We start from the raw sequence: 14,255 nt of genomic DNA, 5'->3' as shown, positions 1-14,255 counted from the left end.
ACCACAAAACAGTCATATTTTTTTATGAATAGTCATTTATTAATGAAAAAACAGAATAAAATTGTAAAATTGTATTTACAAAACTGAATTTCATCTCCATCCCAGTGTTCAGCCATGTTCATTTGCAATGATGATCCCAAAGACACTTCTTTTCTTCTGAAAAGTAAAGATGAACATCCCACTTGCTGCATAGCGTGTTGGTTTATCCTTTATTGCAGTGTCTGCAGCGTCCTCTTCGTCTTCACTGGAAAATGTGCGATTTTTCAGCAAGCGATACCTTGTCACGGGACATGGTGTGTTTGTTTGTCTGTTTGGGGCTTGATGTCCATATAATCACTGGCTGGGAAGTCAGTGGGTTGTTGGTTTTTTTTGTCCACTTCACTGGCATCTTCATCTGCCTCTTCATCACTCACATCAGTGTTGTCTGATTCCATTTCAAAATCACTCTCTCCATTTTGGATGGCAACATATCCTGCGCACTGTATAGAAGACCTATCTTTGCTGGTTGCATTCAGAAATGGAAAAAGTAAAATCAAATAATAAATATATGTATTAATGATACATATAAGTATTATACTGTATGAGATAACCTGAAGGAATAGATACGGTGGTGGACCAAGTGTTCAGGATTGAGAGCCAAGTATTTTCCAGGCTAAATAATATCAGTGCAAATTAATCCTAATTCATTTACACATTCCACTAAATTCACACAATACTGTCTGACTAGCCTATTCTGCTCTCTACTTATCATACCTAAAGGAGTACTTGCCTTACCCCAAAACATTTACATCCCTAAACCAGGACCATTCACACCTGTCCCTGAACAATGCAACAACCACCCCCCAAAACATTCAGAACAGTCAGAACCTGTTTCTAACTAACGTAACAGGCAACTATTTGGGCAAACAAACAAAGCCCAGAAAAAAGCCGAGGATCAGTTAAATCTATTTTTTAACTGATAAGATACAGATACAGTTTCTGCTACAGATTGAGCTTCAAATACTGCAACCAGAAACAGTTTATGCATTTGTTCAATTCTTGTCTAAACTCAAAATTTTAACAGAGGAAACAAATTTAGAACTTAGTTATAGTGAATCATCAAAGAAATTATATTTCTTTTAGTATTTTTTCCATATGTGAACATGTGAGGAGTGGTGTCCCCATGTAATGTGTGAGGTGCACATGCTATTTTGACTACCACTCTAAGCCAGCGTTGTAGAATTACAACATAGACATAACAAGCTCAAAATCAAGTTTGATGAATGTATTCCACAATAATTAAGTGTCTACATGTTCTAGACATTGTAATCATCACAAAAAAAAATATTCAAGGCATGTTACTTACTACTTACTACTTACAAATCCGGTCCAATAAAACAGGAAGATGAGCTTGACGGAAAGTTTGCAGGTAGTGTGAGTTTATGGCCAAATGGCCAGACTTATAAACACATTTACTATCCAATAGCATTGCAAGGATAAACAATAGGACCCATTGACTATGTAAATATGGCCTTTAAAAAAAAGCATTTACAGATTTTTTTTAGGAGAGCTAAAAGTGATTGTTGTAATATGACAACAGTGGGCCTTACAGGGTTAATTGTATTTATCGGTTTGAAAAGTGAGCACCTTTGCTTTCAGGTAGCTAGAGACATGATTTAAGTAAATACAAGTAAAGGCTTTAAAGTTTGTGTTGGTGAAGAAGCCACATGATTGGATGGCGCTTCTTCTTAATTGAATTCTATTGGCAGTTGGCAAAGCAGCTTTAAGGTGCAGTATCACCACCTACTGGACGACAGTGTTGAGAGGTGGAAGGCTGACCAGTCCAAACCATAGACTGTGTATACAGAAGGGTGACAAATTAAAGGAAAACTGGTACAGTTCTGAATGTTTGACCCCTACATTGAGGCGATCTGGTGGCTCTGTTATGTCGTGGGGGACATTTTGCTGGCATGTTTTGGGTCCACTTGTCTCCTTAGAGGGAAGGGTCACTGCAAATCAATACAAAGTTGTTCTGAGTGATCACCTTTATCCAATGATGAAACATTTCTATCCTGATGGGAGTGGTCTCTTCCAGGATGACAATGCCCAAATTCACAGGACACGAGGAGTCACTGAATGGTTTGATGAGTATGAAAATGATGTGAATCATATGCTATGTCCTTCACAGTCATCAGATCTCAACCCAATTGAGCACCTATGGGAGATTTTGGACTGACATGTTTGACAGCGCTCTCCACCACCATCATCAAAACACCAAATGAGGAAATATCTCCTTGAAGAATGGTGTTCCTCAGCCTTGACATTGATTCTACAAGTCTCTGGAATCTACTGGAGAGATGAGCACCATTATTCACCATTTTGTCCACTCCATTAACATACATGAGAGGGGCTAAGTATTAGGAACACTTTTCAATATAAATTACTGCAGTACACCACCACCACCCACTACAAACTCAATAATAAACAGAGAGTAGAATTATCACCTTTCTGACAATGTCAACAAAGATGAAAATGTATGAGCGTCATAAATGTAGAATTTATGGCAGAGCTGTTGTATTGGATTGGATTGCATTAGATTGCACAGGTGGTCCTAATTAAGTGGGCGCTGAGTGTACATAAAGAAGTGCATGAATATGAAACTAAGTTAGTCAACTAAATAACATACTTATACCACAGCCAATAATCATTAAGAGGCTGCAAAATGTGCATATAGAAAATGAATAATGAGGCAAATATATCCTATATCCTGTATATATGTTGTATGTACATTATTTTTATATATATGTATGTTTACACACATCAAAGTTCTATTTTAAATCTTAACTGACATTAGATTTAGTTTGCCAGGTATGCTAACTAAGATTTTCTCAAGGTATAAAGTACCTGAAACATCTTGACACTTTCTATACTCACTTTTTGACATAAGTTACATGGTCCACTTATATTTGATTTGATGATTTATTTGCCACCTCAACTATAAGAGACAACAGGCAAAGTGCGACTTAAAAGTGTTTACTTACTGATTTATTGTTGAATTTGTTGTCTTAATATAGTTCCCCACTACAACCACAGGAGGGCAGTGGACACTCATGATACTATATCACCAATGTCCTCAATTTCCTCAGACACTTTAGGACAAAAGCATAGATTCAGGTAAGAACAAGGGTAACATTACGTTTATTTATTGGTCAGTAATTTCTAGTCGCTAGGATGGGTACAGCATCAATGTCCAGTTAATTGCACCATGCATCATTTACTATTAGTTATTGTCTTCATCAATTAAGTACAAAAACACTAATTTAACGGTTTAACTGCAGCTGCTGCCAACACATTCATCAAAGAGAACAAGAATACACCAGATAAATGGAGCCCAGCTTTACAAACTTCTTCACTAAGAGCCAGATTTTAATAGTAACAGTGTTTAGAGGTGGACTTTTGTTCCATTAAGTTGGCAAAACAGTATGTTAGCACATGTTAAGGAATGTATTACAATCACTAAATAAAAATGACAACAAATAACGACTCATCATTCTACTTGTAATCTCATAAAAACCTGGAAACGACCGTTTGACACTTGTTAAAGGCATATAAGACCGAAGGCTGAAACATATTCTGTGTCAAGAGTGCAAACACAACTGAGTAACACACGTGTGGAAGTAGTTATCAGCTCAAAGTGTCTGATTATATACCTGCATAGAATATGTTTCAAGCCTTGAGGGTGTAGCAGTACCTCCATACTGAGAATAAAAACTGGTCCAGTATTTGTAGTGTAAACAGGGCTCCTTCATAGGCTCGGTTTCTAAATCCAAGGCTTTTCCACTGCCTTGATTTCTTGATTGTTGCTGTTCAGTTTCACTTACACACACACAGCTGTCCTGCTCCTTCTGCCATATTATTTTATAAATGGCAATTACACTCGACAGCAAAAAAATTAAAAATACAGAGTCACATTGAGTCTAAAAACCACAATGCAACAACAATCCTCCATTTCCTTTTCCATACATTTCCAATTTTTCCTGTCCTGTGCAGGAGCCCTATGTAACAGAAAAGACAGCCGCCTGAACCCTTCTCTTCACTGCTTGAGCACAGGGAGCTCCCTCGGCTTGAAGAAAGCCTGCACCATCCCCATGGCGAAGATGTAAACTTTAGAGTCCACCACGATTTTTTCTTTCTTCAGCAGCTCTGCGGGATCAAAACAACAAAGCAAGAGTCAGACGGCTCCGAATGCTCCCGTTTTTCTGTACGTGTAAACAGTGTCTGTTAGGTCTCACCGTCTATTTTCAACTGGAATTCATCCAGAGGTAAAAGGATGACTTCCACAAATTCTGGGAGAAGAGGAGAAAAAGACGTGTGTGATTGTTCGCGTTATGAGAGAGGAAGATTAAGTGATTTTAAGTGCAGAACATAACTCACCTCCATCACCTGTGGAAGACAAGAGGACAAGATGAGTTTGTAACATGGGACTGATTTGTTTTTGTGAAGCAAATATATTCTCAACATACAGCACAGTTGGCATGAACACTTTCATATTCTTATGGTTTTTCTATGATGGTTCACATTTCTTTTCTCAACCACAGCCTTCCTTGTGGCTTGTGTTAATCTTATCTGTGCTATTTTTATGCCTGCAGTTTTGTTCAATGCATACATCACGTGTTTGGGAAACATGTGATGTATGTGTCACATGATAACTGGGGTTTAAAAAGTCTTGTAGTCTGCGCTTGGATTCAGGCATCCTGCTCTGCTCTGTTTGTGGGCATGTTTCATTCCATGAAAATGTTACTAAAGAGTAAAAAGAAGAATGTCACACCGGGGAGCTTCAAGTTCTGCTGTTGGAAATCAGCAAACAATTGTATCAGTGTCAGTAGAAGACTCAAAACAAATACAAAATATTAATACAGCTGCCAACGACGTGTCATCAGAGCGGAGCAGAACTAAGACAGAAATGCTAGACTTGACTGTCACGTCCCCTTTGACCGCTTATGTTTTTTTAGCATCTAGCAGCATTTCATACCATTCCCTCTTTATTTATTTCTGACACAATACAATGTTGTTCAGGCGACACGTCCTTATTTAAGAAGGTGTGGTGAGCAAGAGGGGTTTAGAGGTTAAACATAAGAGTTTGAAAATGTTCTTGGCCCAATGAGTGAAAGAGTGACTGTCTGTCTTCTCACCCAGCTGTTGTGTCGGGTTGATATTCTCCACTTCGTCTCCATTGATGTTGACCATGACAATCTGAGTGGTGCAGTTAGATAAACCAGGGTCCAGACAGGTCACTGCATTTACCAAGATAACAATGAGAACGGAACATCTTTTCACTTTGCACCTTGAACCTCTCCAGCACATACATGAGAGATAAAATACAGCCAGGAGAGGCAGCTAATGCAATCAAGTGTACATGTGTGTGCAATGATACCTGGAGTGACTCCTACTACTTCCCCTTTGTAGCCGGTTTCTTCTTTCAGCTCCCTCAGTGCAGCCGCCTCTGCGCTCTCCCCCTCGTCAATCAATCCTGAGAGAAGCAGAGATAAAAAGCAATACCTGAAGGTATGGTAGAGGTCCCAACAGCCCCAATGTGTAGATGTAAGGTTTTTCTGAGACTAAGAAATACAACTACAGAGCATTTTGATGAAATTTGGGACCCAATATTTGTATGTTTTGAAGTACGACGATGTCTACAGAGAGTGTTCAAGAAATCTGTCTTTCTGACCTGCAGGAAACTCCAGAGAACAGCATCCCAGAGGAGGACGAAACTGCTTCACCATCACTACGCAGTCTTTGTGCAGAGTCCGTTTCAGCAGGGCGATGATTCCCACACCTGCAGGGAAACTCTGTTACAATAATTCTGCTTCTCTCCCAACAGTCAATGCAAGGTCAAGTGACCAGCGAAGCTCACCATCTGCTTCTGTGTTGGTTTGCCTTGTCGTCCTCTTCACAGTCTCCCAGACTCTGGAGGATGGAAACAGCGAGGGGTGAAAACAGTTTGAAGGGGGTCTTGCTACATATTAATGTCATGTCACTAAAAGACGGGACAGTACCTGGTGTTTCCAGCAGGGTCCACATATGTCGTCTTCTCCAGCTTCACCCATTTTCCTGATGCCAAGAGCTGCAACACAAAGAGTAGCATGAACACTCTGGACTACGATTATCTGAATGGCCCCAAACGCATCATGTTGTTCTGTAAACTTAACAGCTGTGAAGAAGAAAGAACAACTCTGCATGTTAAACAGGTGTAGCTAATAAACCTGTCAGTGCAAATTACAGCTGTAGGTCTTCGCTCATGTGGAGCATTTTCAGGCCGTGGACATCGAGTTTTGTTAAGTACAAAGATTAAAAACAGGCGTACCTCTTCTTTCACTATGTGTGCAGAAGTAGTCGCTTTGGGTTCCTCGAAATTGCTCATTTTTTTTTATCTGGACACAAAATTGAAAGAAAAGTCGAGTCAGAGAGCTTTACCGCGAAATACAACACAATTCACCAGAGACACAGTTCAAGACTTCAACAAAACACAGTTATAACCACCATTTAGATAACGACGACACTAATAGACGTGTCTAATCATGAGTTGCTCAATTAGCTCGCCCCCCGTTACATTTCCACGTTTAACGCTAACTTTTACATTCGTTATGTTCGTTATTTGACGGCAGAGAGCTGCGTCACACTTTACACTACTGTAAATGTTAAGAGGCGGTATATTTTAAACTTTCAGTAATCATGTATGATGAGAAACTCTAAACTTAACTCACGTGAAATGCCAACCGTGTGTAAGCAGTACCAGAGATAGGGATGACGCAGGAAGGTGTCACTCTGCCGCTACGTCCGGGTACCCGCAAATGTCATCAGAGTGGTCAGTGATTATGTTGACTATTTAATAATCTTGCAGTTATTTCTACCAAAGATTCAAAGCAGAAATTCCGTGTGTATTTTTATTTTTATGTTATACACAACCATTTTTGAGGACATACTATTTTTGTGATAATTTACAATAAATAGATAAATATGGGCAGTTAAAAGGTAAATTACAAATCCAGAGATAGTGCCTCTCGTTTTATTAAGTATGCTTGTTGATTGGTGTTTGTTAGATTATGTGACATGTCGGAAATATTTGGTTCGTGGATTGTGAGAATGAAAAACAATGCTGCGCTTGTAGATTTTTTATAGTATCAAGTGATGCTCTTCTTAATAAACGATCTATGTCGCAAGTCAGCGGGTTTTACATCGACCACGCCTACATGTGCACCCGAAAAGACCTCCCCATCTAAAAAAAAACGAATTTATCCCACTGTTGACTGTTTGCTAATTGAAATTCAAGCAGTTACAAAAACAGTGGAAGCAATGTCGCCTTAAATTTCCAGGGCGTTGAATGAGGACGCATTACCAAAACATCAAAGACTCGGAAGATATTTACTGATGGACTCACTTCCGTTACAGGAAACTGCAGCATGAAGAAGGAGCAAGTTGTCAACTGTCAGTTTTCGGTCTGGTACCCGATATTCAAGAAACATACGATAAAAAGGTAAACAGCTGCCGTGTGTACAGAAAGTCCAGGAAATATTTTGTTGTTGCTGCTGTAAAACATAGCGCCGTTAGCCGACAGCTAACGTTAGCTGCCAGACAGAAGCAGATAACTGTTATCTCTGTCTTCATATTTGTCTTTATCGTGTTTATCACTTAAGTATTGTGTTTAAATCCTGCTCAGAGCATCTTCCTCCAATCTCCTCCTCCATTCACCTCTGTCTAATTGTTTTCTACGTGTAATTCTATTATTTTTCTTATTTTCCAGTGTAATTCTCCCACTGCCTCAGAATGTAATAGACTATTTACTGGACGATGGGACACTGGTAGTCTCTGGGAGGTATGAACACACACAGACACACGCACACATAAATTATGATCCAGTTGTCAAGTTGCCTTTGTTAGAATGACCAGAGATGACTAACTAGCGTGTATATTAAAAAAAATGGCAAAGCTTATGCAGTCTGTCTTGTCATGTCATACATGTCTGCACTGAACCAACCAACACACACTTGCCAGTTTATTAGGTAAACCTAGATAAACTAATGTAGTATAATACATGCCATGGGCGCTGCTCCTCAGGCAGTTTGCTGTGTTTCAGAATCATCAATGTAAAAATGCTTCAGGGGTTGTTTGTAGTGGACAAACAGGTTGCCACTGTGTTTGATGAGGGTCACCAGTCCCTTTCAAACTGTTTTATCTAAATTGTATATATCTAAAATGTGTACATCAAGATCCTCAAAGCTGCTTTTTGTCCTGTGAATGAGTTAAATTTTTGTCCATTTTGGAATGTAGCTGCCAAAATGACAAGTATTCGTCTTTGGTTTCTTTTCCCTTCAGTGACCATAACACGCAGCAGACAAACACTAACAACAGCGACTCCGATGCAGAGGAAGACATTCAGGTGAGGAACGAGAGGATGTGTGTCCGTTGGGAGAGTCTTTTCAGTATTTATTGTCTTGTTTCATTGAATTTGTTTGAAAGGAAATTAGTCCTTGTTTTGCTAATTCACAATCACAAAATATGTCATGTAAGCGTCAGACCTCTGCAGTCACTTTTTCACTCTTATTAACATAAACTAATTATTAGTTCACTTGACATATCTTAACTGAATGTGACTGATTGTTAAATTAGTCAAAAGGCCGATGCTGAAACCATAACTGTAGACCAAAGAAAGAGACAGTCAGTGTTTATTGCTGACATTAATTATCTTTGAACAATTTCTAGTTTCTAAAAATGAGAGAGAACAAGTAGATTCCTTCATGAAACGGCACACAGACCATCATGGTGCACTAATAGTTTTAGTTTTATGCTGACTCACCACAGCTACTTGGCAGAAGGGAAACTCTGAGATGAAGTACACTTTTAAAGTGAATTTATAATGAAGCATTAGTGAATTAAATGAATAGATACGCATGAAAATCAATGCCATCATATTGTCCTCATTAATTGTCTGTCTCGTTACATAACACACAACCTCACAGCAGCAACACAACAACAGTTGAACAGTAAAGTCAGCAATTAGAACTGTATTCAATCTTGATTTTTTATTTTTATTTTTTTAATCCTCTAATCCTGTTTCTCACTCTCTACTCCCCTCTAGTGGTCAGATGATGAAACAACCACCACTGTCACAGTAAGTACATGTATCATTGAAGTCTTCCTCTTCACTTCTATGGTGCATTGCTGCTTTCTTCAGTATAGAGAAATGATGCATCACATCACCCTTATGATCCATATTTGTCTCTGCCAGGCTCCCGAGTTCCCAGAATTCACCTCTAAAGTACTGGAGGCTATAAACGCTCTAGGTGGACGAGTCTTTCCCAAACTCAACTGGAGCGCTCCGCGGGTAAAACCCTGCACTCAGCTGCTTTATGAAAACTGATCAAACTGTTCTCCTGCTTCACTTTAGGTGTTTAAGTTAGTAGACAAGTGTTTGTGTGTGACTGATTTTTTTTATTTGTAGCATAAACAAATTATTTGTTGGCTAGAAGCCCTGCACATTGCAGTAAGCTGAACAATATGAATTGCTTCTTGTATCCCTGCCAGCACAACATAACAAGTGTGTGTGTGTGTGTGTGTGTGTGTGTGCCTTTCAGGATGCCAACTGGATTGCGCTGAACAGCTCCCTGCAGTGTTGCAGTCTCAGTGAAATATTTCTGCTCTTCAAAAGTTCAGACTTTATCACCCACGACCTCACACAGCCGTAAGCCTCGCTATCCGACGACAACATAAACACAAACACATATTTTGCATTTAGATGACAACCAGTATCAAAAACAAGCAGGTTGGATGTACACAGGCTGATTTGAATCTGCAGTAAAACACAAGCTGCGCCTGTAGTCATCTCTGCGATGTAGATTTATGCCTCGCGCTTCTCCGCTCCGCATGACAAACATTTGATTCAGCGAACAATTTACTGCCTCTGCAAAGCTGTTTGTGTTAGAGAGTAATGTGATGTTTACTCGTCGGGCTCTTTCAAAACTTCTCTCGCAGACTTTTTGTCAGAGCAGCACAGGAGCGAAGCTATCCTGGCTGTCTGGTTATATTAAAAACAAAAAATAGGACGGAACATGTAGTTTTTCTTTTGTTTCATGGTTGTAATTCATTTCTTTGTGCAGATTCCTCCAATGTAGTGACCAAGATTCCCCAGATCCAGTCATAAACTATGAGGTATTTTTTTATCCTTAACGGTTAAAAGAAAAGACAATCAAGGCACACGACATGAGTTTCCAAAGGTGTCTAATGAGATTTCTTTTTTTAATATGATGTTGTTTTCTATCCACAGCTGGTCCTGAGGAAGTGGAGTGAGCTGATTCCTGGTGGAGAGTTCCGCTGCTTCGTCAAAGAAAACAAACTGATCGGTAAAACCTTCCCGTTTACTCTCACATCCTCAATCTTATTACATGCAACTACATGCTTCCAAAACTGCTGCAGCTTAAGCTTTGTCTCCCGGAGTTTGGATAAATCACCACATTGATTTTAAGATTACAGTACTTGATGTTAAGTGAAAAGACCAAAATATCACTGCTGCACTTTATATCACAAGCTACCACGTTGGATTAGGTGAAATTGCCAGAGTTTCTGGTGATTGCAGATGGCGGAAGGAGTGAAAAACTGATGTTAAAAAAAATAAAAAAAAATAAAAAATCACTATCCACTTCAGGGAATGAGCTCTAGACAGGAAGCTAAAGGCCTGATAGGAAATGGGAATAATTGTGACAAATCTTTTTTTAATTTAACAGTGATACGGTGATGTTCAAGCAGTACATTTTGCTGGCCGGCTAATTTAGAAACAATTATAAAATTCAATTTGAGCTCCTCTGATTGTGTTTCTGTCTGTTCCCAGCGATCTCCCAGAGAGACTACACTCAGTATTACCAGCACATCTTGAAACAGGAGGAGCAGATCTGTCACGCTGTGCAGGAGTTCTTCAGCAAGCACATCCAATACAACTTCCTGGACGAAGACTGTGAGTACCACTCCTCTTTTATGCACTCTGCCTCCTGTAAAAACAGCTTGTAGCTTGTAAAGTCATATAATATTTAGTAATTTTCACTTTATCGTGACTTTAAAACGTAATTACAGGTAGCTTTAAACATTTCTTAAAGTTTTTCCTTATGTGAAAGCAGCAGATACAGTGAATTAAATGTTTATATTGTTGTTTTTTCTGTTTTTCAGTTGTGTTCGATGTCTACAGAGACAGTCAGGTGAGCACACTGATACGTTTTGATATGGAAACATTGAAAAAAAGCCTTCCTAACTTAACTGTACTCATTTATCGTATGTGCGTTGCAGGGGAAGGTGTGGCTGATTGACGTGAACCCGTTCGGCGAAGTGACGGACTCTCTGCTGTTCAGCTGGGAGGAGCTGACGTCTGGCGGGGAAATCGCCCAGCAGCAGGTCAGCCATCGTGACATGTTCTCTTGCAACAGCTGTATTTGTTTTAATGTCAGTTTGCACGTGGATAAATCTGGAGCTGAAAGCCCAAGTTTAAGTGCAAACAAGACTTTAAACTGTTTTATAATCACTATATCGTGTGTGTGTGTGTGTGTGTGTGTGCAGGAAGGCCCGGCGTTCCGCTACACCAACAGCGAGGTGACGGTGCAGCCCAGTCCCTGCCTGAGCTACAGAATCCCACGCGACTTTGTTGACCTCTCCACCGGAGAAGACGCTTACAAACTCATCGACTTCCTTAAACTGGTAAGATGGTTTTGGATGAGTGTTAACCCATCAGCGTCTACTCTTCAAGTCACGTTCTCTTCTCTACATTGTCATCATCTGAGGTGTGCATATTCTGTGCGGACCATTTTTCAAACTGCCTCTAGTGAAAATAAACTCCTGTTTGACAGTTTGTATCCAGACTACAGATGCAAATTAGCTGTAGTGTGTTTATTTGTAACCGCTGTGAAACTGAAAAAATAATATTTTTATTTTTCTCACTCATCTGCTTTCTCTCTACCACGCTGTGCTCTCTCTCCTGACTGCCTGGTTTTGTGTGAATTCAGCCTAATGTGAAAGCAGTTGCTCATAGTGACAAACCCACCGAAAATAATCACCCACCACTGCACATCCCCTCGGCTCTACGGAGCGTTTTAGCTTCTCTCAGCTCATTGTTTTGGTTTTCAGGCCCAATAAGTCACTGTTTTGGTTCACTCTCACCGCTCTCATCAGTGTTGCCTTCAGAAGCAGCAGACAGCTGTTTTCAGTGAAATATCTCTGATAAAATCACTGTAAATAAGCAACCGTTTGCTAACAAGTTCACCCTATCAACTTTATAAGGTGGTAGTATGTCAATGTTGTGTTTACAGCTTGTTGTGCTGCCTACAAGTGGCCATGATATCAATAAATGCAAGTTTAGAGCAACTCTAAAATAAAAAAAATGACTTTTGCTGTCTGCTATATTGCCTTTTTTGATACTACCACTGGGAGCACCATCAAAATCTCACTACTGTGACAACAAGCTAAATAGTTTCCAACTCCATATTAAATTAAAATACTGTAAAGTTTACAATATGTACTCACTTTGGAACAGCCTATTTCAAAGTGAAAACTTTCACAAATACTTAATAAAGATGTTTTTGAAGGATTTTTCTTTTCCCTCTTGACACATCAGAGTTAGTTTTCTAACCTCCAGTATCTCGTCCTTCCAGTAGATTTTGCGTTTGCATCGTAGGAGAATAGCTTCCACGAAAGCCGTCCTCAAAAACCTTTTTTCAGTTTGAATTTCTTAACGCTTAGTGTCAGAATCTAGTGTGAATTTGGGTTACAGGTTGTTTAAGTTTGATCTCCTTTCTCTCTCTCCTCTCCACAGACCAAAAGCCAACAGGAAGAGTCTGAGGACGAGGAGGAAGAGGAGAACGCTCCGCAGTGATTCGGTTCCCCTGAAAGCTGAGGAATAGCCGCTGGTGTCATCAGCCCCTCCATACAATGTCTTCTGCATGAAGTGACTCTTTACCCCCTGTCCTGCTTGAGCCTTTTTTTCTCTCACGCTCTCCTGGGAATGGTACGTGGTGTACCCAGGGTTTCACGATTAGCTCACTCGTGTTAGTTTAATGGAACATGTTAAATTAGCCAATCATGTTAAAGGCTCTTTGAGGATACATTTTCTGTAGACTTGTTCTCTGCCTCCGACACTAATTGTAATGGTTCGGTGAGAGGGAGAAGGAGGACGACTAGTTATTTCAGAGGATTTGTTTTTTGTTTTGTTTTTTTATGGGGGGAGGAAATTGTATTCCTGCAAGTATTCTGTAACACTGTAAAGAATGCCTGCTTTTATACTTTAAAATAAGTGTGTATATTAGTCTATGTATCTTAATTTCATCCTAAATGGTGTCTCTGGATTTAAAATGATCTAGTCCACACACACAGTTCACTGTACGTGTGTGTGTGTGTGTGTGTGTGTCGGTCTGTGTGTTACGAGGCTCTGACAACCTCTTTATTTAACATTAAAGCCGTTCATCATCCAGTCACCATTCATTTTTCTTTCCCGTCATCCCTGCTCCTCCATCTCTCCCTGCCAATTTCCTCTGAGCACTTTTGACACCTTCATTGCTCTGAGCCGCTCCGGGCGCCTGTTTTTTGAAGTTCATTTTCCCATCATGCATCGCTGTAGACTGTTGCTCCCAAAAAACACCATTAAACTCCTTGTCGTGTATTGACTCTGCTGTCATTCTGGTGGGTGCTGTAAACTAGCACATTAGAAATTGATTGTGCTTTTACGCAACAGCTCTCATTACGCCGGGAGCTAAATGAGCTGTGCATGCACGGCGCAGGGCAGTTCATTTCGGGGTTGTTTTTTTTTTTTTCCCTTCACTGGATTAATAGAGCAATTACAGCGAGATGGAAAGAGCTGGTGCAATGATGAGAGTTACAGCTCCCTGGGTGAAATGCTGTGGATGGGAAACGTCTACAAGACGTGTATTGTGGGGAATGTTGTACATTAATCATCATTATGAAAATGAAATCTGGCTGTAAACATCCAGACACAGAGGTGTCCTGGTTTGACTTGCGATGGAAGATGGGCTTCACTACTAGCTGCTCTTCATTGTGCTTCATTCCTTGTACCAGTAAATAGATAAGAAATAGAAAGCTCAGCCAATGATGACCTCCAGTATGAGAAATACACTCATGTAAACAAAATAAAGATAACATTATGTAGCATATTTTATTTTCTTGACAAAAAAGTTGCACAAGCAGTTGCCGGTTTATTTGGTACACCAAGATAAAACTGATGCAATCTA

The 14,255-nt window shown here is 39.8% G+C and overlaps 2 protein-coding genes across 3 annotated transcripts; one reads left to right on the top strand and one right to left on the bottom strand.

Annotated features, from left to right (window-relative positions):
* Positions 1–3,166: 3,166 nt before the first annotated feature.
* On the bottom strand, positions 3,167–6,836 carry nudt5 (nudix (nucleoside diphosphate linked moiety X)-type motif 5). 2 transcript variants are annotated; one of them, XM_044343366.1, is made up of 10 exons: positions 6,744–6,836; positions 6,344–6,410; positions 6,036–6,103; positions 5,894–5,946; positions 5,708–5,815; positions 5,414–5,509; positions 5,172–5,273; positions 4,414–4,422; positions 4,272–4,325; positions 3,167–4,182 (listed from the first exon to the last, which is right to left on the bottom strand). In XM_044343366.1, the coding sequence occupies exons 2-10, from the start codon at positions 6,398–6,400 to the stop codon at positions 4,073–4,075; spliced, it is 657 nt and encodes a 218-aa protein (XP_044199301.1). In that variant the 5' UTR covers positions 6,401–6,410; positions 6,744–6,836; the 3' UTR covers positions 3,167–4,072. The 2 variants fall into 2 exon arrangements, with proteins under 2 accessions (XP_044199301.1, XP_044199303.1); XM_044343368.1 differs by lacking the exon at positions 6,744–6,836 and adding an exon at positions 6,520–6,720.
* A 408-nt stretch (positions 6,837–7,244) lies between these two features.
* cdc123 (cell division cycle 123 homolog (S. cerevisiae)) lies at positions 7,245–13,669 on the top strand. Its single transcript, XM_044343365.1, has 13 exons — positions 7,245–7,513; positions 7,781–7,852; positions 8,353–8,416; positions 9,116–9,148; positions 9,266–9,361; positions 9,612–9,718; positions 10,134–10,185; positions 10,301–10,376; positions 10,862–10,984; positions 11,194–11,222; positions 11,311–11,415; positions 11,578–11,715; positions 12,827–13,669. The coding sequence occupies exons 1-13, from the start codon at positions 7,440–7,442 to the stop codon at positions 12,884–12,886; spliced, it is 1,029 nt and encodes a 342-aa protein (XP_044199300.1). The 5' UTR covers positions 7,245–7,439; the 3' UTR covers positions 12,887–13,669.
* Positions 13,670–14,255: the final 586 nt, after the last annotated feature.

This window comes from Thunnus albacares, chromosome 23 (assembly GCF_914725855.1).
Source record: "Thunnus albacares chromosome 23, fThuAlb1.1, whole genome shotgun sequence".
NCBI classification, from domain to species: domain Eukaryota; kingdom Metazoa; phylum Chordata; class Actinopteri; order Scombriformes; family Scombridae; genus Thunnus; species Thunnus albacares.
Note: the sequence above shows the minus strand (reverse complement) of the source record. Positions and strands in the feature narration are given on the sequence as shown.

Excerpts from the sequence above, each read along its gene's own strand:
- cdc123 (XM_044343365.1), top strand. The coding sequence starts at position 7,440 with ATGAAGAAGGAGCAAGTTGTCAACTGTCAGTTTTCGGTCTGGTACCCG. Across the intron at positions 9,149-9,265 it reads AAACAACCACCACTGTCACA|GCTCCCGAGTTCCCAGAATT; the intron begins GTAAGTACATGT and ends TGTCTCTGCCAG. Across the intron at positions 9,719-10,133 it reads ACCCACGACCTCACACAGCC|ATTCCTCCAATGTAGTGACC; the intron begins GTAAGCCTCGCT and ends TTCTTTGTGCAG.
- nudt5 (XM_044343366.1), bottom strand. The coding sequence starts at position 6,400 with ATGAGCAATTTCGAGGAACCCAAAGCGACTACTTCTGCACACATAGTG. Across the intron at positions 5,947-6,035 it reads GACCCTGCTGGAAACACCAG|AGTCTGGGAGACTGTGAAGA; the intron begins GTACTGTCCCGT and ends TCCATCCTCCAG. Across the intron at positions 5,510-5,707 it reads TTCTCTGGAGTTTCCTGCAG|GATTGATTGACGAGGGGGAG; the intron begins GTCAGAAAGACA and ends TGCTTCTCTCAG.